This window comes from Plasmodium fragile (assembly GCF_000956335.1).
Source record: "Plasmodium fragile strain nilgiri unplaced genomic scaffold supercont1.60, whole genome shotgun sequence".
Classification (NCBI taxonomy): domain Eukaryota; phylum Apicomplexa; class Aconoidasida; order Haemosporida; family Plasmodiidae; genus Plasmodium; species Plasmodium fragile.
Genome location: NW_012192640.1, coordinates 18808 through 44303, shown reverse-complemented (window position 1 = coordinate 44303; position 25496 = coordinate 18808). Strand labels below are relative to the sequence as shown.

The 25496-nt window shown below is 36.7% G+C and overlaps 9 protein-coding genes across 9 annotated transcripts; 5 read left to right on the top strand and 4 right to left on the bottom strand.

Annotated features, from left to right (window-relative positions):
- Nucleotides 1-1087: 1087 nt before the first annotated feature.
- Nucleotides 1088-2647, top strand: AK88_04336 (uncharacterized protein; the record flags this gene model as incomplete). The annotated part of the gene is made up of 1 exon (XM_012481946.1): nucleotides 1088-2647. One exon carries the CDS (start codon nucleotides 1088-1090, stop codon nucleotides 2645-2647), a length of 1560 nt encoding a protein of 519 aa, XP_012337369.1.
- An 883-nt stretch (nucleotides 2648-3530) lies between these two features.
- On the bottom strand, nucleotides 3531-4739 carry AK88_04335 (uncharacterized protein; the record flags this gene model as incomplete). Its single annotated transcript, XM_012481945.1, has 1 exon — nucleotides 3531-4739. The coding sequence occupies one exon, from the start codon at nucleotides 4737-4739 to the stop codon at nucleotides 3531-3533; it is 1209 nt and encodes a 402-aa protein (XP_012337368.1).
- A 2167-nt stretch (nucleotides 4740-6906) lies between these two features.
- Nucleotides 6907-8808, top strand: AK88_04334 (uncharacterized protein; the record flags this gene model as incomplete). Its single annotated transcript, XM_012481944.1, has 4 exons — nucleotides 6907-7020; nucleotides 7310-7414; nucleotides 7568-8306; nucleotides 8669-8808. 4 exons carry the CDS (start codon nucleotides 6907-6909, stop codon nucleotides 8806-8808), a joined length of 1098 nt encoding a protein of 365 aa, XP_012337367.1.
- Nucleotides 8809-9507: 699 nt separating this feature from the next.
- On the bottom strand, nucleotides 9508-10530 carry AK88_04333 (uncharacterized protein; the record flags this gene model as incomplete). Its single annotated transcript, XM_012481943.1, has 1 exon — nucleotides 9508-10530. The coding sequence occupies one exon, from the start codon at nucleotides 10528-10530 to the stop codon at nucleotides 9508-9510; it is 1023 nt and encodes a 340-aa protein (XP_012337366.1).
- A 1711-nt stretch (nucleotides 10531-12241) lies between these two features.
- Nucleotides 12242-13984, top strand: AK88_04332 (uncharacterized protein; the record flags this gene model as incomplete). Its single annotated transcript, XM_012481942.1, has 1 exon — nucleotides 12242-13984. One exon carries the CDS (start codon nucleotides 12242-12244, stop codon nucleotides 13982-13984), a length of 1743 nt encoding a protein of 580 aa, XP_012337365.1.
- A 277-nt stretch (nucleotides 13985-14261) lies between these two features.
- Nucleotides 14262-16598, bottom strand: AK88_04331 (uncharacterized protein; the record flags this gene model as incomplete). The annotated part of the gene is made up of 1 exon (XM_012481941.1): nucleotides 14262-16598. One exon carries the CDS (start codon nucleotides 16596-16598, stop codon nucleotides 14262-14264), a length of 2337 nt encoding a protein of 778 aa, XP_012337364.1.
- A 1065-nt stretch (nucleotides 16599-17663) lies between these two features.
- Nucleotides 17664-18479, bottom strand: AK88_04330 (diphthine synthase; the record flags this gene model as incomplete). The annotated part of the gene is made up of 1 exon (XM_012481940.1): nucleotides 17664-18479. The coding sequence occupies one exon, from the start codon at nucleotides 18477-18479 to the stop codon at nucleotides 17664-17666; it is 816 nt and encodes a 271-aa protein (XP_012337363.1).
- Nucleotides 18480-19544: 1065 nt separating this feature from the next.
- Nucleotides 19545-20541, top strand: AK88_04329 (uncharacterized protein; the record flags this gene model as incomplete). Its single annotated transcript, XM_012481939.1, has 2 exons — nucleotides 19545-19667; nucleotides 19936-20541. The coding sequence occupies 2 exons, from the start codon at nucleotides 19545-19547 to the stop codon at nucleotides 20539-20541; spliced, it is 729 nt and encodes a 242-aa protein (XP_012337362.1).
- A 2673-nt stretch (nucleotides 20542-23214) lies between these two features.
- AK88_04328 (uncharacterized protein) lies at nucleotides 23215-24238 on the top strand (the record flags this gene model as incomplete). The annotated part of the gene is made up of 2 exons (XM_012481938.1): nucleotides 23215-23289; nucleotides 23528-24238. 2 exons carry the CDS (start codon nucleotides 23215-23217, stop codon nucleotides 24236-24238), a joined length of 786 nt encoding a protein of 261 aa, XP_012337361.1.
- Between the last annotated feature and the right edge of the window lie 1258 nt (nucleotides 24239-25496).

Here is a 25496-nt window from a genome sequence, read left to right as displayed (position 1 = left end):
ATTAAACAGGAAAAATATAAAAAAATGAAGTAGTTAACAGTCCAAAATGTTGAAACAATGAAGCGGAATAAATTTACGCATAACATGTTTTTATACAATTTGATGTATGTTTGGAATATACAGAAAAATTGATGTCTTATTTATAACAATTTTTAATAGATTACTTTTTTTTTTTTTTTTTTCTGGCGTGTATTTTGCATATGACACATTTGCACAGCGCGCCAGAAAGAATCCCCCTACGAAAAACAGCCATTGTTTTTTCGTTCCATCCGTTTGCACAGAAGCAAAAAATTAAACCTTTTGAAACAATTCACATCACGCGTAATTTGCGTATCCTCGAAAAGGGTAGCCTCGTCTGCAAAAGCGTATAAAGTTAGCTGCTTTGCGGTGTTGCGTCAAAATTTAAAAAGGGTGTACATTGTCATAATAATGCCAAAGGAGGTTATAGGAGCTGTCTATGCGCATGTAGATGTGTGTATATATATAGGTTGCCTCCCTGAATGTAAATCCTTAACTTTTTAGGTTTAATGTTTATTTTTTCGCCGTTGCAATTTTTTTTAGTTTTTGCTCTTCATTTTTTGTAATTCATTTTTTACTCTTCATTTTTTACAATTCATTTTTTACAATTCATTTTTAGCTGTTCATTTTCTGCAATTCATTTTTTTAGCTTTATGTTTTACCCCTTATTCATTACTTTTTAACTTTTCTCTTCTTTTTCGTTATTTGAGCACCAACTGGTGCGTAAACATTTATGCAACACTGGGGTAAGCATCATTCGCCGCGCGAACTCACGAGAGGAAAAAAGCCGTAGAATAAATTGCGCACTTAAGGGCTATTTTCCAGAAAAAAAACTAACAGGTTAGTGAGGCATTTAACATATCAGGCATAATCGAGGGTACCCCTTTTCAATGCAGATGATAAAAAAAAATAGACAAGGGAGCCTTTTTCTAAGCAATACACAGAGATGTGTTTACACAACATACTTTTATTTACTCCCGTGAAACGCCCCCCAATAGTAGCTAGTAACTGATTGACGAGAGCGGCCGCAACATCCTTAACGGGACAGCATCACAAAATGGGCAGCACAATGGATGCGCATTTAATGCACTACACTCAAAGTAAATATGATGGACTTTTTGTAAAAAACAAACACTGCTATTATAAAATCCATTTAGCAAATACGAGGTATGAAATTATTAAAAGGGTGGTTGAGGAATCTGAAAAATGGATTGAAGCTAATCCGGATTCTACTGATTGGGATGTCATATGGTTAGACACATCTATCTCCGACGACAGGTTCAGAAAGTTGAAGAAGTTTCAAAAAGTTAACCATTTCATTGGAATGAAAGGAATAACAAGGAAAGATGAGTTATGTAAAAATTTAAAAAAAATGAGAAAAAAATTCCCTCAAAGTTACAATTTTTTTCCCCTTACATGGATCTTACCTAATGAACTATCTGACTTTAAAAATTATTTTAAAAAGGAAAGTGGGTCCAAGACATACATAGTTAAGTTAAAAAATTCATGTCAAGGGAAGGGCATATATTTAACAAAAAGTTTGGACAATATAAATAAATACGATAGCTGCGTTATTCAAAAGTATATACACAAACCTCTACTAATAAATGGATTAAAGTTTGACATTCGGCTGTACGTTTTAGTGACAGGTTGTGATCCGCTCAGGATATTTTTGCACGAAGATGGCTTAGTGCGATTTTCAATAGAAAAATATAAGTTACCGAAATCGAAGAATCTGAAGCAGGTGAATATGCACCTAACAAATTTTTCTATTAACAAAAAGTCAGATAAATTTGAAAATTCGTTACATCCTGATGATGCAACCACGGGACATAAAAGAAGTTGGAAAGCATTCTTACAGAAATTGAAAGAAGAGGGGTTACCCATGGATTCAGTGATGAAACGAATTGAACATATGATTGTTAAAACGATTTGTTCAATACAACCTGAGTTGAAGCATTATTATAACTCAGCTCATATTAGTGACTATTCCAATAGTATGTGTTTTGAAGTACTAGGGTTTGATATTTTACTAGATTATAAATTAAAGCCTTGGCTCCTGGAGGTGAACCACTCCCCTTCATTTGCCACAAGCTCCCTCGTAGATGAAAAGGTAAAATATGCAGTCATCCGAGACACCTTGAACATGCTGTACATGAACTCCAAGTACAGACATATTCGCATTCAAGAATATTTAAATTTGCAAAAGTTTAGAAAAAAATATAGTGACGTTTTAGTAAAGCACAAAAAAGAGTTGAAGGAAAAATTAACTTTGAGTCGTTTCCATTATGAAAATAGGAACTTGGGTGGGTATAAAAGAATCTACCCCTTGCTCGAATTGCTCGATTATGAAAATCTTATCCTGTTCGTTTCTAATGCTTGGAACAAGTCAATTGGAATACCGTATTGTATGAAAAGAGATTCGTTTGAGTATCTGTTTGAGGAACCTGCCAAGAGAAGGAGTCACACGATGGACAAGCTAGCTATAACTAACAGTGCAACGGAAGAGGACGATGATGATCAGCAGCATCAACAGCAGCTGTATTGGCTGAACGAGGTGGAGTGTAACAAGTACTGCCACTCGGACCGGGTCATGGCAAACATGAGCAACTGCTCCACCTCCTGTTAGGTGGTTTACACAGGGGGGGTTTGTGACATAGGGATATAATTGGCAGAGGTGGCATTTCCTCGCTTTTATGTCCATCCCTTCCCTGCGTCGCATAGCCCGTTACAAAGCAATTTGGTGAGAAAGCCAAAGGGGGGTCTGGCTGCCTCCGTATAGGATATATTGACAAGAACAAAATGAGCAGCACGAAGCATCAGTTGAATATCCACTGTGCTATTAGGGTTGGTCACACATCTGTATACACATATATATATGTGTGTATATATGTTCGTGGGGGGGATAATTTACAAAGGTGAAACAAGTGTGAGGCTGTTTATGTGCACTAGGGCGTGTTGTTGGGATACTACAAAAAAAAAAATATATATATATATTTCAAAATATTGTACACATAAAAAATGTTCAAAATGGGAAACTAGGGGAACTTCTTTTAATGTGCATTGTGTATATTTTGAAATTTACAAAACATAGGAAGAATGCGTGGGGGACATTCAAAGGATGGGGGGTGGTGCAAATGTGGAGTTGATTTATTAATAGGCATATATTTATACCGGGCGAATGAATAAGCACCTCGGAAGTGGGAAAAAACATTAAGAACAAAAAAATGGAATAATAATGGAACAGGCGTGAAGTGATGGATTGCATGATGGTGGGAAACAAAACGGACACGCGTGCATGCACACAAGTGGGGTGTGTGGAAAAAAGGCAAATGAAGGGCTGTATAATATACAAGTTTGCATTTGTAAGGTTTACAGTGATGTGTTGCATTTAGCTCATTCCGTTGTGCCATGTTTTATAGTTACACGGTTTTTTCATGTTTTCCCCTTCATTTTTATTTTTCTTCTGCACTGGTGTCCCGTTTTGCCATGTTACTACTCTGTCGCGGCGCTTAGCATATGAGCGCGCAGGCGACGGTGATGTCGTCCATTTTACCGCCCGTTTTGTGACACTTAAACTCTTTGTTGTAATTGTTTATGTAGGGAGACATCCACCTTTTCATTTTGGAGTAGTTAAAGGCCTCATTGGCAATTTTTTCCGATAGGCAGGAAAAGTTGTTCTGTTTAACCAAATTTAATATTTGGTTATCGTATAGATTATCCCATAGTCCATCGGAGCCTGCAACGATGATGTCATTTTTCATAACTTCTATATGAGCAATATCTGCATCATTTGGTTTGCTTACTTCATTACTTCCCAACTGGTAAGGGAAATTAAATTCGTACTGCTGTGGTTTTGAGCGGTAAATTATATTATCATTTCGAATGAGGATAAATTGGGAGTCTCCAACGACAGCCGTGGAGATCGTGCTATTGTTATTAAAGATGATTAGACAAACAGTGGTTGATCCCTGAATGTCATTATTTAGGTAGGCATAGTTGAGTACATCTTCAATTTTCATATTTTCATTTTCATCCATTTTTTTTTGTAAAAGTTGTAAAAATTTTTCTGGATATTTTCTTGGATTTACTCCATGCCTTATCCAGGATCCTACACCATCAGCAATGGCCATAAAGCCCTTTCCATTCAAACAGCAATCTTCACTTTCTGCTTTATCTGGATGTTTGATAATTTTATAATTTGTTAAAATGGAATATTTTCTATTTGAGCAAAAGGCCTTTTTGTTAAAGGCGAAAAGAATATTTTTTTTAATTTTATATTTTAAATATACATTATTTGCCATGTTAAAAAAGTTAAACGTGATTTTATTTTTTAAAAATGTGTAGGGAAACTTTGTTACAAAATTAAGTTCCTTGGACAGGTTATTACTAAGTTGTGTGTCACATTTTGTGTTGGTGAAATTAGAGCTTTTGTTGCCATCTAGGATTGGTAAGACGGATAACTTGTCCATAATATTATCCTTCATACCCATTTCATTTTTTGTTTTCTTATTTTTTTTTAATTTTTTTTCAAATTCCTTGGAAAAAAAATTAAAGTTCTGTCGGGAAAAGTAGCAATCTTCTTTTTTTAGTAGCATGTTCATTTTCTTCTTCAAATACACAGTTGCTACAGCATACAGGGAATTCGCCGATGAGCCTTTATACCATGTGAGCATATTATTTAGGAGTAAAATTAGTAGGAGGGAAAATGTTGTGATCATTTAGGGTTAAAAAACAACAACCTTTGGTTTTTTTTTCCCGCATGGGCTTTTTCATGGGCCGGTGTGTTTACCCTGATGCTTCCCATGGAAAGCTGTTTAGCAGTGATTTGCTTTGTTTTGCTGTGTTTTGTTTTATTTTGCTTTATTTTTGCTTCATTTTGTTGTTGTATGCTTTATTTTGCTGTTGTTTACTTTATTCCGCTGTGGTATGCTTTATTTTTTTCCCACCCATTTCGCATTTAAAATTAATTTTTAAGAAAAAAAAAAAAAAGAAGTTAAGATATATGGACTCAAATGCGAGGCATGAAAAGAAGGTGCGAACCGGGGGGGGTACAGAGTGTATACACGACTTTGTTTTCATGGGGCTACTTCCATTTCGCCACGTGCTAATTATGAGGAACAAAAAAATGGCAAGCGGATTCGGCCAAAATGGTAAGGCCGCGTGCTTAAATAGCGGGATAAAAAAACGACGAGCAACTGTGTTGCGGGAAGGCGGCAAAAGAGGGCAAGCAAAGAGTAAAATAGAAGTACAATTTTTCTTTAACCCTGTATACGCGAAACATTAGCACAAACTCTGTACCCCCAAGTTTGGCTGGATAGGGAGAAAATTGCAACAGCTGAGTGTGGGGTACCCCCCTTAGGGTGCACCATGTATACGTGAAAATAAAACGCAAAAAGGAGTTATATTGAAATGACAAAATGGTACACAACAAAGGACAACCTTTTTCTCGTTCATTTTGCAATTTTCATATAACTCTTTTTTATGTGCTTTTTAGAAAACTTTGCCTCATGCGTGGAATGTATGCTACTTCATTTTTTGACAGTCTTTTTTCCCCTTTTTTTTGAATATTAGGCCCATCCCTAAAACATCATAAATTTAACCAATACAAATGTAACCCCTACAATTCTTGGGCCATTTTTTTTTTTTTACAATTTTAATGGCTTAACAGAATTGTGTGATAAGTTGCAGTAGCGATGTTACAGTGCCTTTACACATTCTACATTTTATTTTAAAAAAATGTTCTTTTGGTACAACATGGGCATAGAATATTGCACATACCCCCTTTTGGAGGTGCAACCAACTCGAATTTTTATTTCGCAAAGCAAACCTTTTTTTTTTATAAGTGCGGATGGCATTGGTTGATTGGGGTTTAAATGTGGTTTTACATAAGTGTCACCTTCATTTTTTTGTAGATGCGGTCGAACATGTGGCATGTGTAACATTGTGCTACTTCCTCCATTTTGGAGGAACTTTTTTCTTCGGTCCATTTTTTGCCGCCTGTTCAAATGAAGAGACAAAGAGGTGCATCCAAAGGAAGATATACCCATAATGTATTTTTATGCAGCTCAATTATAATTACAAATAATGTTGTTCCATTTGTTTCGTCGTAGTTCCAACAACGTGGAGAGGTAACATTTAACGCGCATCTATTAATGCATTTTTTTTTTTTTTTTTTTTTTACAATCTCGAAATAGACACCCTGCTTAAAAATGTTGCCGCATGAAAGGAATTTATTTTTTGTTTTTTTTCAACTTAGGAAAGAGTGCACACTATTTTGAAAAATAATTCTACACATTTTGAGCATCCCCGAATTTGCTCACTATGGAGTGTTTAATTAATGCAGGGGGTAAACAAAAACGTTCCTCGGTGTTCACTCTGTGAGGTTCCCTTTTTTGTGGTTCCCTTTCTGTGCGTGTCGCGGAACGAGAAAAAATGGAGTCAGGTGTAAAGGACAAACAATTTAAAATTAGCAGAAAGTGAACATGTCTATGCGCCAAATTCTTTATAATGAGATGTACAGATTTTCCTCTGACGTAACGTGGTAATGCAAATATAAAGGCACATGCACATCCAAATATTTTTGAGAGTACTCATGCTTCCCCCATTCCTGCATGTTCGCCAATAATGAAAAAATGAAACGAAAAAAAAAAAAAAAAAAAAAAAAAAAAAAAAAAAAAAAAAAAAAAAAAAAAAAAAAAAAAGCGGTGGGACGAGGTTTTAATGAATGAAATATTTACCTAATTAATTTAAAACGTAATTGTAAATAAACATTTGCGTGATCAACTTGGCAAATAAGAACATTTGTTCGTGTGTTTGTTTTATTGTGCACAATTAAAGAATTAAAATGAAGAATGAGAAACTGCCTTGACAAAGCTTCCCTAAGTCATGAACATTAAAAACCTAGATGATGTAAAATACAGATTTCATAAAATTCAGGTTTTAAACGAAAATGATAAGAAAGCAAAAGCAGTGTTGACCCGGGCTGCCGACCAGGTGATGGTAAGACGAAAAAAAGAAAGAAAACGCATCCAATAAAAGGTGAACAGCTGAGTGATAGCTAACCAAAAAGGTGTGCACATAAATGGAGCACACAGTAGGAAATATTAATGTGGGAGCTGCAGGGACCATCTCGGAGGACTTACAAATGAGGCGCATAGAGGTGCTCTCTCAGATGATATTTCAGATGCGTTGCCACCGCCCCTCAGATTCATGTGCACGGACGCGTGTTACCCCTTATGCCGTTTCTACATTTCCCCGCTCGTTTTAATATCCCCCCTTGTTTGTGCAGCCCATTATGAGGAAGATGCGCTTTTCCGTTGAGTTACTGTCCGAGTTTTTACCCCAGAGTCCAAAATTACTAGGGCTGAACATTGCGGCTAAATCAGAAATTAAGGTACATATCTGCTGACCGTTTGTTTTTCATGCGTGTTGGTAGAGTGTGTGAGGGTTGTCGCCGCAGTGCGTGTATGCATATATGTGTATTAGGGGTGCACACATACATAAAATTACCCCACCTTCCCGTACATGTGTGCGTACCCGTTTTCAGATACGACTGCGGAAAAAAAAGGGAGGGGAGTTATTTCATTTCAACGACATCATGGGGACGCTGCTGCACGAGCTAGCGCATATAGTGCACAGCAAACATGACAAATCATTTTACGAACTCTTAGACAAACTAGTTCTAGAGTATAATAAATTATATACATTTGGGAAAAAAGAAAATCAAATGAGTGGGGGGAAGAAAACAGGAGGAAGTGATTTCCGCATATATAATGGCAGCCCCAAATTAATGGCAGCACAGGCTGCTGAAATGAGACTACTAAATAATTTTATGAACAAGGATGGGGAAATATTAAATGTGTCCCTTGGAAGTTGCTTAACACCAGAACAGTATGATAATTTATTTAAAAATCGAAAAGAACGTGATGATGAAATTTGTTCCATTTCAAATGATATAATTGTGATCGACTCGTCAATAGATTTGACCAACCATGACCATGCTGAGATTGGGGAAACCTCACAGAACACAAAGAATGATTTTCAACTATCAAATTCTTTGCAAGGGAGGGATAAAAATGTCTTCATTCCGAATGCGGATTGTGTAAAGAAGGAGAAAGAGACACATGCGCTTGAGCAGGAGGACTGTAAGGAATCGTTCAACGTACCAGGAGGTAAGCCAAAAAAAGAGGCAAGCAAAAAAAAAAGGCAATCGGCATGTGAACGGGGGAATGAAGAAAAGGTTATAACAGTACCCGGTAGCATAGGAGCCACACCTAAACACAGCCGTAATGGCAACCTTAAAACGAATATTAATGGGAGCGCCGTGAAAAGTGCCCCATGTTAATTCTCCGAGGGGGAGAGAAGCAAAATGAGTCAACTGAGAAAAACTAGTGATTTTTTCTTGTCCACCATTTGGGAAGAGGAAAACACGAAGGACCATATTTTCCCATGGTTGCGAAAAAAAAAAAAAAAGGGAAAAAAAAAGAAAAACAGAGATGTGTACCACGGAAAAAATTACACCAATTAGATGAGAGGAAATATATGAATGCTTCTTACATTTAGGGTTCTTCGTGAGTGCATCTGGTTTGTAGATTCATCTCAACACTTTGCCTATTTTGTTGTGTATGTTGTTTTTTCCCCTCTCCAGGCAGTAACTGCGTGCAAATTTTAAAGGTCAAACGAGATTGCAGTGGTGTGAAACATGCTGAAAATGAAAATGGCTCGACTGTTTCGGATAATGTGGGTATCAGGAAAGGCAAAAAGAGAAAAGTTATTATTCTCGATTAGGAGGTTAATAATATGGGAATGATGTATTCCCCCCGAGTGTAAAGTGTCCCCCGTTGTTGCATATCATTTTGAATAGCTAGCTGTGTGATATGCAGATTGCGTGTGCTTTAAATGGGGACGGCTGACATAAAAGCGCAGGCGCAGACTGTCCAGCACACACAAACTTATAATATGTGTGTACGACCATGTATCTACTTGTTCGTTTGCTCCCTTTTTTTTTTGTATTTTTTATTTGTCCCGCAAGTTGCAATTTTTTTACACTATTTCGAATTAACTTTATGCCATCTGTCCAAACTGATTCCTTTTATACAAGTGCAATTTTTTCGTTAATTTATTTGTTCAAATTGGAAGAGAAAAGAAGGAAAAAAAGTTCTTTTTTTTTTTTTTTTCCTTTTTAAATGAAACACAATGTGTGGAAATGGAGTTGGCAAAAATTTTGCCAAATGGGAAAATTTGTACTCTACGCAAAAGCTACGTTGTAGAGTACCAAATTGGGGAGAAAAAAAAAAAATTGGTGCGACATGATAATGCAACGTTTAAGTAACGTGTTCGTCGCGAATTGTGTAGACTCGACGAAGGGTTGAAGTTGTTCATTTTGAATTCACTAATGATTTCCCACTGTTCCTTGTTTTCCTAAAATTCATCCCTTTACAGAGTCGCTTCCACCGGGATTTTTTCATTCGTGTGTGCACTGCACAATTATTCCTGGTTGTTTATTTCTCCATTTTTATTATTAACATGATTGTTTTGATTTTTCGTGTCTGAATTTCCCCCAGCTGGTGCACCTGCTTCTAACTTTTGGTCTACGTCATTTGGGTTCGCGGGATGGTGTGGGGGCATCCCTGGTGGTGCAGACGGTGGCATTGCGGGCGACATCATAGGTGGGGCTGAAGGAGGGACTGGTGGTTGGCCAAGCCCAGGTGGCATATACATCGTATGAGGTAGTGCCTGGAACATATTTGGAGGTAAATTTTGTGGAAATGGGGATCCTGGGAAGTTCATGTTAGGTGGATATTTCTGAGCAGAGCCCGGAGGAAGTGTTGGCATGTTTGGTGGAAATCCTAGTGGGCCAGATGAGGGAGCATTAGGTGGGGTAATACCAGAAGGCAAAGGTGGAGTGGGCATATTAGCATTATTTTGATTTACTTGAGAATACATATTAGCACCTGGTAGACCTGGTAGCATCATATTAAAATTATTAGGTAAGAATAAAGGCATAGGAGGCATGTTTTTCTTCTTCGAATCTACGGGAGCATTTGGTGATAAGTTACTTGTTGGTAATAATGGAGAATTAAATCCTGGGAAAGACAAATTTCCCATCTGGGCTTGCTGTAGGAATTGTTCCATTGTAGGTGCCATGGCAACTTGTGCCCAGTTTACTCTCTGTTGTCTTTTAATATTTTTATCTCCTAATTTTTGTTTTAATTTGTTTAAATTTTCTTCAATTATTTCAGGTGGAACTCCATCCATGCCTCTTATGCTAATTTCTGGGTCGTTTCTTTTAGGCAAAGCATGGGGTACCGTCTTTATGTTGGTTTTATGTACCTGCATCATGTGGATCACTAACCCGCTAGCTGTGTCTAGTTTCCTATTGCATTGCAAACATTTAAAATGTTTCGCTTTCTGATGCTGCATGAGGACCTTCTCATCATCGAATTCTCTATCACAGTAATAGCAAAAAGGCTTCAGTTCGATATTTATTTTTCGCTTCTTCCTCCCCATTTTTCTTTTTTCTTTCTCTTTTTTTTTTTTTTTTATTCTGCTTATTTCTCTGTTTCGTGTATGAGCGGCTTTTTAACAGCGGCCCCTTTTTGTTACGTGTATAAAACACAACTGGGACAAGTCACTGCTCTTGCGCTTCCACTTGTGGCCATATTTCTGGGGAGAAACTTCCACATGTAAAGATTTAAAATGTTCTGAAAAAATCAGGCAAGTATGTAAAAGTGCCCTGTTGTGTTTATACTCAGTGGCGACTGCAGAGCGTGCTAAAGAGTTTCCCTTTTGAATGATGTTCGCCCCATTGTTGTGGTTCCCAATTTAGCGCATACGAGATTAGGTAAATTCATACGTAACGTATAATACAAAGTCGTGTACAGAATGATTACGGAACGTCATCTATTTGTTTGCTTTTATGCGAAATTAATGTCAAAAAAAAAAAAAAAAAAAAAAAAATTCGCCTGAACACGTTGTATTTGTGGTGATTCTTTCCCCGGAAAAAAATTGGCCCTACGAAAAAAAAAAAAAAAAAATTTAAATGTTATTTTGCAAAGCAGGTACATTTTGTCACAGCTATCCGTTTCCCAGAGAGGAGAAGTATTCCACTGCAAGATGCACTTTTCACCTTTTTGTGCAAGTGGACTGTGCTACGTGTTCGCGAAGGATCCATTAGCAGTTTTCTCTCAGAAAGAATCAACAACAATTTGTGCGTTATTATCCACATGCATAAAGTGCAACGACTGACGAGAGCACTTTGCACATACCACGCCACACGTGTGACAAAGGATGTGTTTAACTTTTCGAACTTTTTTGCATAAAGGGCACATCAAAGGGGGACGAACAAAATTGAGGAATCTTCCCGCTTCACCATCCTTGGGCCACGTGTCCATACAGGGATAGCACAGCGGAGGTACACACTTGTTTGCGTACTCATGACTTAGAGGGACGCCAAGCCAACGCGTATGCAGAACGTATGCACGTACGTATGTATTAACGTTCTATGTCTGTCTGCAGTTATTCTTTGCTTGACTCGCCTCCCCAAAGTTTAAGCCTTATGTGGTTATACCCTTCCACAGCATGGCAATTGTAAATATGTGAACATCTCCCCATTCGCCACCTTCACATGGTGCTTATTTGGACAACCAGATGTCTACATGTACGTGCCATGTGCCAATCGGAAGGAGAAGAACAGGAGGAGAAATTTCACTCAATGCACTTATATGGTCTTATGTGTAGAGATAGGTTTACATGTGCATGTACAACCGTGGGGCGTACATTTTATCCTCTCAGAAAAAAAGGGAACACCCTGTTTGAGCGTTCCAACGGATGCTGCTTAATGGATGAGTAACGTCGCATTTCACGAAGGCATAATTGCTGTAACTGCATATCTGTGCGGATGTGTAAATGAGGGCCAATTATTGGAAACCCCCCCACAAAAAAAAAAAAAAATATGCAGCGGACAGGTTATCACAATATTAAACGTTACATACGAGGTGTATTTTCAGAGTACCCTTTTAACAGCGCGAAGCTTTAGTTTAAAACCCTGCAGGTGATTGTGGTGATTCTCTTAATTGGGAATGTAAGGGACATATTGGTTGGAGATCAAGAGGAAGGAGTGAGACATATGTGTGTAGGGGTAGACCTATATATATATGCGCAGGTAAATTGATGGACACCGCATTGTACAGCAAGAGGCAGTAACAATATGTATATCAAAATGGGGCCCCTTTGGCTACGCCGAAGCAGACGCTTCAGCACAGTGAGAAGTTTAATGAGTAGTTCATTCAACATTTACACAAACAACTGTTTAGTCCCTGCCAACCAATTCTTCAGTGAAGTTGTCTTAATGAATAAAAAACTTGCGTACTATGTAAACGATTATTTTGGTCTTCAGGGCTGGTCAAATAGTAGGGGAAAAAAGGTAGGGTGCCTTTTCCCCCCATGTTACTCTCAACTGCTTTTTCAATTTTGTGTATTAATGAACAATTACGATTATGTGTCCATTCCAACCCCTGTAAAAAAGTCAAAGCAGATAAAGCAAAAATATTCCTTTTACATAGCAGAGAATAACATTGATTTAATTCTATGTCATCCTTTCTACAAGCATTTTATTGAAGAAATTACTCTAAACTTGCAAATTCCTTTTTTAATATGTTATGATAGACCGGATGTTTTATCGCATGAGGAGTATTTGGAGGATTTGAAAGAAGGGAGGGAAATTTTTGGTCATAAGTTCATGTACCAGCCGAAGAAGGATGAACAATGGACGAATGGGCAAGTGGGGGAAGAGTTAAAAGACATGCAAGAGAGATATTTCATGGGAGGTGTTGGGGAAGGTACAAATAATTCTGTCACCAAGGGGATGATCTCCAGACAGAGTTATTCCGTTTCTGCCTTCCATTTGTACTTGTCGAAAGAAAACGAGTGTGACAAAAGCATACAATTTTTATCAAGCTGCATTTTCAATCAGTCTATGCATTTATCCAATTTCTTCAATTGGGGCAAACGTAAAAACACCACCGCTTTGATGTGTGTGCCAGCAAACAATATACATTATTTTGATGTTCTCTTTAGCCTGTTATTTTCTGGAGCCGTTGTTACTTTTCCCGAAGCGAGCAAAAAGAAAACGCTAAATTATAATAGCTATATGGATTGGTTTAAGGAGCATATGAAAAGTAAGGATAACAATTTTGCTGTTCACAATTTGCTAATTAAAAAGGACTTTACAAATGTTGATTTTGATTTTATTGATGGCATGAATTTATTTGAAGAACTATTCCATGTGAAGAAGCCCATAAATATTCTTATCTGTAACAATTATTTAATTCGCGATTTTCTTTTTTTTTTTAAAAACTCCGATATGGACATGGGAACGAAAAGGGAGTTTATCCAACAGAAGGCATCTCACGTGGAGACCATTCTCCTTAACGGAAATGAAATAATGCCAGGAATTAATATAAATTACGTGGAACAAATAAAAGACGTTTTCATCAATGCTAAAATATATGTGCGCTATGTAGTGCAAGAAGTAGGCACAGTGAGCATAATGGAGTTGGGCCAACTGGAGCAAGACAATATCCCCTATGAAAGAAAATTAGCTGGTTATGTTCTTCCAAGTGTTCATGTGAAAATTGATCCACAAACGAATGTCATGAAGATAAAATCAGATAATGTGTTTAGTCAGTATTACAATAATGGGAAACTCACAACTCAGGCGTTCGACCGTGGGGGCTTCTTCAAAACCAAGTATGTGGCCTCACTAGGGGACAACTCCCTTTTGAAAATCGAGGGTATACACAACGACATGGAAAACCTCCCCGACGAGTATTACCTCTACTTTAGGCAGCGCAGGGACAAGATGGAGAAGCACCCCCCCGGGTACCTCAAGCGTGTGCGCCTACAGGGCCAGATATGGGGCAACTTCCATGCGAACCGCAGAAACTGGAAGCGCAAGTTTTGAGACTGCAGGCCGGCAGCTTCAGGCGCGGCGGAACAATGTTCTGACGAAGCGGCATCAACGTTGACACGAAGATGACACGAAGTCGACACGAAGTGGAGACAATATTACGAAAAAAACGCACCAACTGGGACAAACGTGCAAACAGCACTTGGCCCCAATGGGATCGACGCGCACAACGATGAGTAGCCAATTTTATGACAGAAAGTGTAACCGTATCCTTCCTGGGCACTTTTTTTTCCCCCCTCCATTATTAAAAGTATTCCTCCTCATGGGCAAATTATAGCGTGGTCGCGATTTTCTGGAGAATCTCCTTAACCTGTTGACGGAGCTTCGTATGGCTGCTAATCACTTCGATGTCGTACTTTGTGTAGCATACCACTTTAGAGTTAATTGAATTGATGGTAATGCTCCACAAGTAGTTTTCAGTCTGCATGTCGGGGGTGCTGTCCTCTGAATGCTGCACTACTAAATCTTCTTTGCTGTAGCCACACTGGAGTAAATTATCAACAAAATCTTCTTCACGTATGGACCCAAACATGAGATTCATGCCCTTGTCGTTCATAAATTCATTACCTGTTTTTTTATTATCTACCCCCTTGCTCTGTGAGGCCAATTTACATATCTCCATTTGACCTTCCTTTATATAATCCCCGAAGAGTGTGCTGTTGTATGTACATCTGACCTTTGCGCAATGGAGGTTATCTACCTTTGTTAAAATTTTTTTCAAATTATTTGTTCCATCGACTGTAAAGGGGACAGGGCGCAAATTTGCACCCACCTGGGAAAATGTGTCATAAATAATTTCCCTTGTGCGTAATGGGTAAATGTAGATGATGCCTTTTGGGTTCACATCTGCATGTGGATTTCCATTTGCATAGTTTTCGTATGGAGGGTTGGTCCCCGTTTTATTGTAATTTTCTTCTTCCTCGTTTTTTTCTCCATCATTGTAGGTGCTTTTTTCGCCTACATGTGTAATGTCCCCCTGGATCCTTATCCGATGTGAACTGCACCCCTCCCCCAACCGATGGGGGAGTAGATACACACATTTTTTATTCGCGTTGGTGTTTATAATTTCCCAAATGTCTGTCTCATTTATATCCCAAGAAAGGGGGCAAAAAGAGACATTAATTTTTTTAAGATAGATGTGGAAAGGAGCCAATACTGATACAGGATCGTAGTAGGGATCGATTAGCAAGAGTGAATTGTTTTCTTCCATGGCCCATTTTTCTAACAAGGTGGAAGATTCAAAAAATCGCAAAGATGAATCTTGTACAAAACATACACATGGGTACCTGAACAATTTGTTTATATCATTTATATCATTTCCAGTAATTAGGCGATTATTTTTTATCATAATTTCAATTGAAAAAGGTCCTTGTGGGTTGGAAACTTTGCTGCATTTTTTTTTCCTCGATTCTTCTACCCATTCTGCACACAGATCTGCTTGGTGAATCACATTGCTGATGTTTCCTATTATGGTAAAGATTAGCACTTGTTCTTCTTTGGTTAAATATTTGCTAATAACTACGCCTATCAATTCTATTAACTCGAGGAAGTACAAAAAGTGCAGATCCACCGGGATCAGCACGCAGCCCTTGTTTTTGATGGTCCTCAGGACAAGGGAGCATATTTTATTTAGGCTATCTTTGTAGTTTTTTTCGACGTAGAAGTTTATCTTTTCTCTCGTTCTTTCGCGGGGGTCTCTTTTTGCTGGGTCACCCTCGCTAGGAACGCTTTTGTTTGATGCTTCCTCTTTTGAATCTACTCCGTTTGGGGGGTTATTTCCCCTCTGGGCAGGCTGCTCCGCATTTTTATCCCCCTTCATGTATGCGGTAAAAAGAACAAAGTCTGCCTTTTCCAGGCATGCCAAATCTAGAGGAGAGGGGTGCCTTTTAACATTATAGCAGCTTTTGTTAATAATGCATAAATTCATAAGGTCTGTCTTAACAAGAAAGTTGCAGCTGCCCAAGGAGTACCCACTACTGTAGGGAGTAATACAGAGAACTTCATCATTTTGTTGGAAGCTTATTTTTTCTTTATATGATAATAAATGTAGAGAATTTTTGAAGCTTAATTTTAAATCCAAGTATTCATGTGTGTTGAAATGATTATCTTTGCTTAAATTATGTTTGCTGAATTCATCTTCGCTAAACTTTTCCTTGCTACAAACTCCTTCTTCATTCCACGGAGGCAAGTAATTTTCCTTCGTCTGCAAATTCTCTACTGCGCTTAAGGCAAAGGTGAAGGTCAATTTTGTGCAAATTATATGCGTATCTGATACGTCGAAATATTTGCAAAATATTGGTAACCCCATGAAACATTCACTAGAGGAAATTAAAATGATGTGAATTTTTATTGGCACGCTACTTATGTTTAGTAATAATTTATTTGATAGAGCTTTTGTTTCCAGATTTGTTATACGTATGTATTTATCCTCCTGTGACTTGTCTTCATGTTCTACATTGTTGCAGCTTATTGTGCTTTTCTTAAAATTCAGTATTTCCTTTGGGTTCAAAGGTAAATCGCATAGAATATTGAATGACCCGATCGTTATTAGGTGACTGCTGACCTCTTCTTGGTCACACAGTTTGGTCACTTTGAAGGAGTCGAACATTTTGGGGGGGGAGTTTTATATGTGTATGATGACGGGATTTTCCTGGTGCGATACTTGGGAAAAAAAAAACAAAAAAAAAGCAATTACGGTAGCTCCCCTGCGCTATTCATTAAGATGGCCTGTCTACACCGGGCGTACGCAGGGATGTATGCACATGATTCAGCTCATATGAACATCATCCACATTCAAAAGCGCATTTGTGCCTTTTCCAGTGCGGCGCTTTTTTTATGTTAGTTCCTTGGCGGCCCTTTCGAACAGTCTGCATCCATCCCAAGGTTTCTGTTGTGTAAGGCCTTTTTTTTCTCTACTTCTTCCCATCCAACGAGCTTCACATCTGGGTCATTTGCAAGAAAAAAATGGTTGCTAAATATTACCCACTAGTTTAAGTCAACATATCAGCTAAAAGGGTTCATTTTTTAAGTTGTGCATTTGTACACGGTTTACACGCATGGGGAGGGCAACATGGCGAAATGGCTACCTCACTCCCAAAAAAAAAAAAAAATATTAAGTGATCATTCTTTTTTTTTTTTTTTTTTGGTTCCTTGCCCCGGCGATTATGAAAGAATTTTACTAATTTGCATTTTAAATTATTTGAAAAGGCGAAAAAAAACGCGAGTACAATTCACCATTGCAGGGGAGTTACAAAAAAATAAAGCCGAATTAATGTGCCTGTGGATTCGCTGCTTGGCCAATTGAATTACAAAAACGAATTTAAAAGAAACGCTGTTGTATGGCTAAATTTGCCTTATATTCGAATTGTCATTTTTTGTGTGCATATTATGTAAGCCACGTGAATATAGGGGTGTTCAAGCTTGCACGTACTTCCTGTTCCGTGTATAGGGACAACACCTACCCCTTTTGAAACATCAAATGAAAAAAAAAAAAAAAAAATGTGTGACAAATATTATTGCAAGTAAATTTTAACAGGACAAAATTGTTAATTAAAAATTAGTCAACAAACTTTTTACTTTAATGAGAAGTTACGGATGTAACGATGAGGTAAACACACAAAAAAAAAATATATATAAATGTATACACACATACACACACATATTTATGTGCATGTCAACATTTGTGCATGTACATGTCGAAGTATTCCTTTTCCACGTCATGCAAAGTGGGAGCACAAATGATTAAAGAGTGTAGGGGGCCATTGTAGCTGATCGACTTGAGCGTCAATAAGTCCCCCGATACAATCTGTTGACTGTTTGACCCTATGCGAACAATGGCAATGCCTCGTGTTTTATCCCTAATGACATTTTTTTTAAGAACTTCTTCACAATAAAGGAGTTGCTCAATAGCTTCGTTAATGGTCATATATCTGGAAGGCTCATAAATGTTTCTGTTTTTCATAATATTTTCTATAGTCCTTTCTTTTACTTTAATATCTAGTAAACATAAGGTGTGGAAATTATTGTCTAAGTTTACCTTAATTTTATCGTAAAAGCTGGTTGGTTTGTACGATTCCTCAAAATATGGAATGGACACAGTTTGCCCAAAGTTGTAAAGTTGCATTCCACTTTCTCCTATGGCTGACATGATGGATGCATTATGAATTACCTGAACATTAATATTTTTTTTTTTTGCGCGAAGGATAATATCGTGATGTGTAGTTGCACATAGTGGATCTCCGACAACTAGGAAGGACACTTTTTTATTTACTGCTTCTTCTAGTATTTCTTCACAATTTTCTTCTGCAAAATTTCTGTCTACTTCCTTAATATTTTTTTTGTAAAATTCTTCTAACACATTTTTTGAAACGAATAAAACGGACGTGTATGATTCTAAATATACTACGTCGGACATTTCGATCAGTTGCTTTCCCTTTACACTAACGTCCCTTTCGTCCCCCAGCCCTAGGCCGATAATGTACAGTACCATTCTGTGGGCACTTGTCGTTCGTTAGGGCGTTCCGAGGGATATACTCATGTGCACACGGCTGGGCGTATGTGAACGGTTATACACATGTGTGCGCGTGCGCTTAAATGGGTATACTTATATATATATCCGCCCTGGCGTATGTAATATAATAACGCACACTTCACGCGTTCGCCTTTTTTTTTTCCCCCTGTGGGAATTTCCTAGTTACAGTGCTCTGTTGCACTTGCCCGTTATTCAGTTCAAAAAGGATGCTCGGTATGCGGTTTAGCTCAAAGTGATTTTACCACCCACTTCATTGAACAGGAGCCTCGCCAAAAAATTTATCTGCCAAATGGTCTGCGAGTTCACATTTCTTACGAATAGCCTGCCGCATATATTTGGGTAAAATCTCTTCCTTTCGGATCTTCGCTTTACTAAGATGTACATACAGTTTATTCATATGGAGAAGCACAAATTGGAGTCAACTTGGGCATGGAATTAAATTATAGCATCCCTCCCCTCGTGTGCCGTTCGTTTAAGCCTTCCCTGTTTTGGCTTATAAAAGTAATAAACTGTGAACAATGCGATACAGATATTTGCCTTAAAAAACTGTTCCGCCGTAATGTTCGCCTTGTTGGTTACGTGCATTTTGGCCTTTGCTGCGTTTTTCCCATTTTTTTCTTTTCAAAGTAGATATACAAAAAATAAGGCTACAAAGTTGTAATTTTTTTTTTTTTTTCCTCCGACTCCGAGGCGCCCCCCTACAAACCATGCTTCTGATACCAGTTATATGTAATAATAAGAAAAAAAAAAAAAAAAAAAAAAAAAAATCAACTTTATTTATATAACAATATAGCGTTTTGCTGCTCCTTATTTTGTTTGTTCTCCAGTTTTCTTATCCTATCCTTTTTTTCTCCTTATAATAAGCTAAACGTGTGATATATTTCTTTGCCTTTGAAGGCTCCTACATATATGTAAGTACATTTATATATATATATATATATAATACCAAGTTTCACATGTAACCCTCCTCCCCCTTTTAAATGTCATTTGTTAGTTTTACTATTTGCACAGTTCTTCCCAATAATGAGCGACAACTTAGAAAAATTTTCTACCGTTGACCTGTTGAATGAGTTGAAAAGGAGGTACTCATGTTTAAATAAACCGGATGGAAGGTACATCTTTTTGGGAGCCCCTGGTTCGGGCAAGGTATGAACAAAAAAAAAAAAAAAAAAAAAATGTTCCAGCGCGTTGGGGGGAATTGCAAACGAGGATGTTTATCCTTTTTAGTTTGTTGCCCGATTCGTGGCATTACTGTTATAAGTACCCGCATGTGTAGTTGATCGTTTTTGTAGAGCGGACCAGTTTGTGTGTTGTGTATATATTTGCCTACCCACATATAGTTGTGAGAGTGATGTACACGATATCGCACAAGTGAACCACACACGTAATATTTTTGTCCATTATTTTTTCAAAGGGAACACAATCGCTAAATCTGAAGAAGTCGCACTGCTACTGCCATTTGTCTACTGGAGACCTACTAAGAGAAGCAGCAGAAAAGAAAAATGATCTGGGGAATAAAATCCGGAATACTATAAACCAAGGAAAGCTGGTGGATGATGACGTGGTGCTAACTTTGGTGGATGATAAATTAAAATCTCCACAATGTAAAAAGGGATTTATTCTTGATGGTTACCCAAGAAATGTGAAACAAGCAGAAGATTTAAATAAGTTGTTACAAACGAATAAAATAAAACTGAATGGAGTTTTTTACTTTAACGTCCCAGACGATGTACTAATCAAGCGAATATGTGGCCGATTAATTCATAAACCTTCTGGAAGAATTTATCATAAAACTTTTAATCCTCCAAACACCCCTTTTAAGGATGATATAACGAATGAGCCCTTAACACAGAGGGAAGACGATAACGAAGAAGTTTTAAAAAAAAGGCTTAACGTTTTTAAAAATGAAACAACTCCTTTAATTAATTATTATAAAAACAAAAATTTATTAATCAACTTGGATGCAACACTGCCTGCAAATGATCTCGAAAACAAGATATCACAACATATAAGTGGATAATCTGTGTACCTTTTTCTATACCTTCCTCTTGGCGCAGAGCTCAGAATTTTGTTTTTATAAAATGTGTCATTCCTTATCTATGGACATATGCGCACGTAGCATGTGTGGGTTGATTTTTTTTTTTTTTTTTTGCATCATTTTTAAAAATCGCAATTTGTGGCTGACATCTTGGTCCAAGGCGATTGCTCGCATCACCGAGGATAAAAATTTGGAAAGTTGCTTAGGTGTCTCTGTTCACGGACAGGGTTGTTCCCTTTTAAAAGGAAAAAAAAAAAAAAAAAAAAAGAATGTGCCCTTGCTGGGCCGATTTTTGATTGTGGTAATTATTTTTCATCTTTTTTTTTTTTTTTTTTTTTAATACTATTCCTATTCTTCCCCCTTCGTCTCTCCTTTTTTTTACATTTTGAGAGCATATTTACGAGGAGTCTATTTGAATTTTATTTGCACCCTCTTATTTTATTAATCGAGCTGTCGAAGCATTTAGAAAAACATGTCTCTCTTTCGTCATCCATTCATGTAGACTTTTTTGTTTTTAAAAAACTACAACGCACATGCGTAATATTAATTTAAAAAATGTGTAAAAAATAGCACAGGCCGCTTTGCACATGGTATAAAAACTGGACGACATGAATAATTCGCATTGTAATTTACATTTGCAATATTTTAAAAATGTGCCCATTAGGGGGCGTGAGCAGACAAGCCTTTTTCATTCCGTTGTAATGCTGTCGCGTTGCTTTTTGCAGGGAACAACGTTTTTTAATGCTACAGTTTTTTCCCTCATTCTGTGTTGAACGGAGCAGTTTTTTTTTTTTAAACATGCCCAATTTGTTAGCTAAGCCGCCTTTCCCTCTTCATCACATTTTATCAAATCGCCTTAAAAATAAAACATGCTGGAGAAATAAAACCTTTCACGGCACGCCGTCTATGAGAAGTTTTTTTACGTCATTTGGCTTTTTCCGAGTTTTAACGCGGGATTGGCGAGTAAGTAAAAATGCAGATATGCAATTTTGTACGTATAAATATACCATATATATTATGCGGCTAACCAGATGATGCATTTCTCCCCCTCTATTGTACATAGCATCACACCATATCAAAATAACATTTCATCCTATCGCACACATTCACTGCTTCGCCGCACAGTAAAATAAATCCCGCCAATGACCATTTCTTTCATTTTGACGGGAAAGTTAAAGTCACATACAGTACACCCCATGCTGCGATGCTTTACAAAAATTATTGAAAATAAATCTCAGCCAATAATTTAGATTAGCATTGTTGCAAAACTCTGCATTAGCAGAGCGGCCACACGATGCTATAAAAAAGAACAACGAAGAAAAGAGAAGAGTGTTAAAATGGAGCAAAATAAAATACGCCTTTTTCTTCACCCTGAAGAGAATGGGAAGTATATTATTTCTGTCGGAAACAACGCAAAAAAAAGCGTAAAAAAAAAAAAAAAAAAACAGTGGCACATAAACATAAAAATGTACATTATTATGTATATAATAAATATTATAAACTTTACGTACAAATTCTTTACGGTACAAATTCATACGCACACATACGCTTGAATTTTTTTGCTCCGTGAGGCTTCTTTCAGATCGCATTTTGTGAACATGCAAGTGCAAATGCAGCGACTAGCAACTGTAGAGTTGCTAAGCCAAGAAAAAAAAAAAAAAAAAAAAAAATGAAAAATGCAACGTTTCGCTCTACATATTATTTTATAACAACCCTTTATATATAACACCACATGTACTGTAAAACTTGGGTACGTGTTTATGTATATACAACTACTGTTATTTTATAATATATTTTTTTATTATATTCCATATATATTATTTATGTACTGGTGTAAGGAGAAAGTTTTGTTTGCAATATTATGTTACTATTTTTTTTTTTTTTCTGCGCCTCCTCTCCTCTTTCTTGCCCTTCTCTTCTTTTGTACGAAATTATTGCTAAGAATTTATGTAGAGAAAGTTTTACATTCACACAAACCGTTAGTTAATATATTTTAATTTTTGTTTTTTTAATAAGTTATATATGTTTCTGTTATTCTTATGAAGAGAAATCATTCTCTAGATTATTGAAATTATTTTTATTTGATTTTGAAATTTGTCCACGTTTTTATTCACTATTATGAGGAGAACGAATTTTTTTTGTTTCCATTTTTTTTTTTTTTTTTTTTTTTTTTTTGAAAAAACCTTTTTTTCATTCTTCAACACCTTTTTTTTTTTTTTGTTGAAACAAGCCTTTTCACTTATTAAGTGTTAACTATTTCGTGACCTGGTTGTGGCTAAAAGGAGAGTGTATTATTGATTTTGTGATAATAGTTTTTTTTTTTGTTCCCCTCAGTTTTTACATTTATTTTGTGATTTTTTGTTTAATGCAATATTTTAAAATTCGTCAAACTAGGTTTAAGATGTCTCCATTACTTTACAGAATGGCATCCTAGTACGGAATCATTTTCCTTGTCCGTAGGAGAATGTCCGTAGTGGTCGCTCACCTATTTTTCGCCTAACAATCAGCGCTCCTTCCGCCACACATCAGCTAAACCTAACATGTATATATGATGAACAATTTAGCTTCCCCAAAAATGTGAAAAAGCAAAATATTCACATTTTAACATGCCGAAGTTGAAAAATAGAAAAAAGAAAAAAAGGATATTATAGAAAGATGAATTTTCAAAGAAGTCGTTTGTACAGAGATGTAGTCTTATCATTGTTTGTTCTGCTATTTGTTATAATCCTGGTAAGCAAACAAAAAAAGAGAGCGTGTAGTACATGTGCTATAAAAGGAGCTATCTCCATTTGATTCATATTTTTTTTTTTTTTTTTTTTTTTTTTTTTTTTTTTTTTTTTTTTTTTTTTTTTGCACGTGTTGTGCAATTTGGCGAAATCGCTATCGCGTTAATATATCTCCTGTCCCCCGAGTCACCTTGTCATTTATTACATTAACAACTCTTTTGCTCTTTTTTTTTTTGTTGTAGAGTGATATTTATATACTAAAATCAAGCACCTCTCCATGGAGAACGTACACACGATTTCATGATAGTCGATCAAGACAGTTATCAATATTTCCATACGATCTGGACAGAATCGGTGACCAAAAATTTAAAACGAGGGAAGAGAAGGAAGCATATGAATATTTGCTGAACATGGTAGAAACAAAAATGTTGAACGATGAAAAAAAACGTCGCTCGCGTGATGTCTCAAGGGCTTACTCCATGCCATATAGATTTGATGAAGAAGATGTTGACAGGAAATTATCCAAAAAGGAATTAAAGAGACTTATGAGATCCTTTGGTCCACTAATATCTGAGCATGATATGTATACTACTTTTTATTATTATCACGATTATTTACAACGTCGTTTCGCTCAGATGTTAGTTAAGTTAGAAAAGCTGACCTATGAGTTAGGCTCGAAACGTACGATACCCGATGAAGATTTAAATGTGCTGTGGCTGGACTGCAAAAGGAAGTTGAGCAGATTTCTGTGGGTTTTGAATCATCAGGCCCTAAAAATATTTTTTGAGTTTGCTAGGGATGCTCCCTTTGAAGATACGGCAAGGTTTAAAAAATTCATGTCCAATTTTGTTAATAAGTGGAAAAAGCATACACGCGAAAAAAGCAAAAAGTGGGTAGGGGATATGACCAAAGAGATAAAAAAATATAAAAGGCGTAGCTTGTTTCAGTGGTGAGAAAGAGGAGCACAACAGATGAGGAAAAAATCAGAGCAAAATGGAAAAAAATAAAAAATCGCATTCAATTAATAAACAATAACAATTTGATATTCTCATTAGTGTAAGCTAAATCACATCCGACAGGAAACTTTTTTTTTTTTTTTAAAAGAAAGCACAAACTGTATATTTTGCTTTCAACTGTTTTGTATGCACCATTGTGTTATATTTCATGAGTAACGAGATGACAAGTGAAGATACACGGGGTGCAAAAAAAAAAAAAAGACCGAGATTTTTTTCATCTGCAGTCTGGTATATAATTTTTAACTATCCAAAATATGGTGGACGCTTTAATTCTATTTCCTTTACCTTAACATTCAACCCTGTTTGACAGCGATGGCATGTGTGTAGTACATTCCGGGGTGTATAATGTCATGATAGAGGAAGGATTCGTTTCAAGACCACCCAATTGGAAATTGTATGCGTGCACTCACACGTATGCAAATATACATGTGCGTATATATGTGTACGTGCATGTGGCACCTCGCGCATCCCAGCTTTACTGTGGGAGCGCACGATATGTTTTACCGCTTTGTACCGCGACACCACGTGTTGTCGCGTATTCTTTCCTCCCTTAGTACCCTTTTTCACTATTGTGATTTTTTTTTTTTTTTTTTTTTTTTTTTTTGTAAAATTATTTTTTTATCTTACAAAAAAAAAAATTCATACTCTTTCAAATTCTTTACATATCACAATTTTACACATGTTTGCAAAGCAACAAAAAAAAAAAAAATCACGGGAAGAAAAAGGATGGCATTCATATGTGGCATATATGATATGTTTATAAATATTAGTAATAAGACGATTACACTGATGGCAAAAAAGCAGGATGCCTCAATTTGGTCATTATCTTTTTTATGTTTAAAGGGAACCATGCCAGACGGGCTTAATTTTGCGCCACTTCCTTTTTAAGAGCAATGGAAGAATTCAGCCAACTATTTAATTGATAATGTGCAGAGAAGATACGGTACATAGGCATATATTTCTCCTTCAGAGGAACTATAAACTGAGTTAAATTGAACCATGTTTATTTTCTCTTTCGTTGCGTTTACATGCCACTTTGTTCCCTCTACACTTAGCAACAGCAAAATACATTTGGGTATGTCCCATCTTGTCACAACATTGTCATTCGATTTTGCGGGAAAACCAAATTCATTCATATGTTGGAAAGCACTTTACACGTTCGTGTTGCTTATATGCATAATTTTTTTTTTTGCTA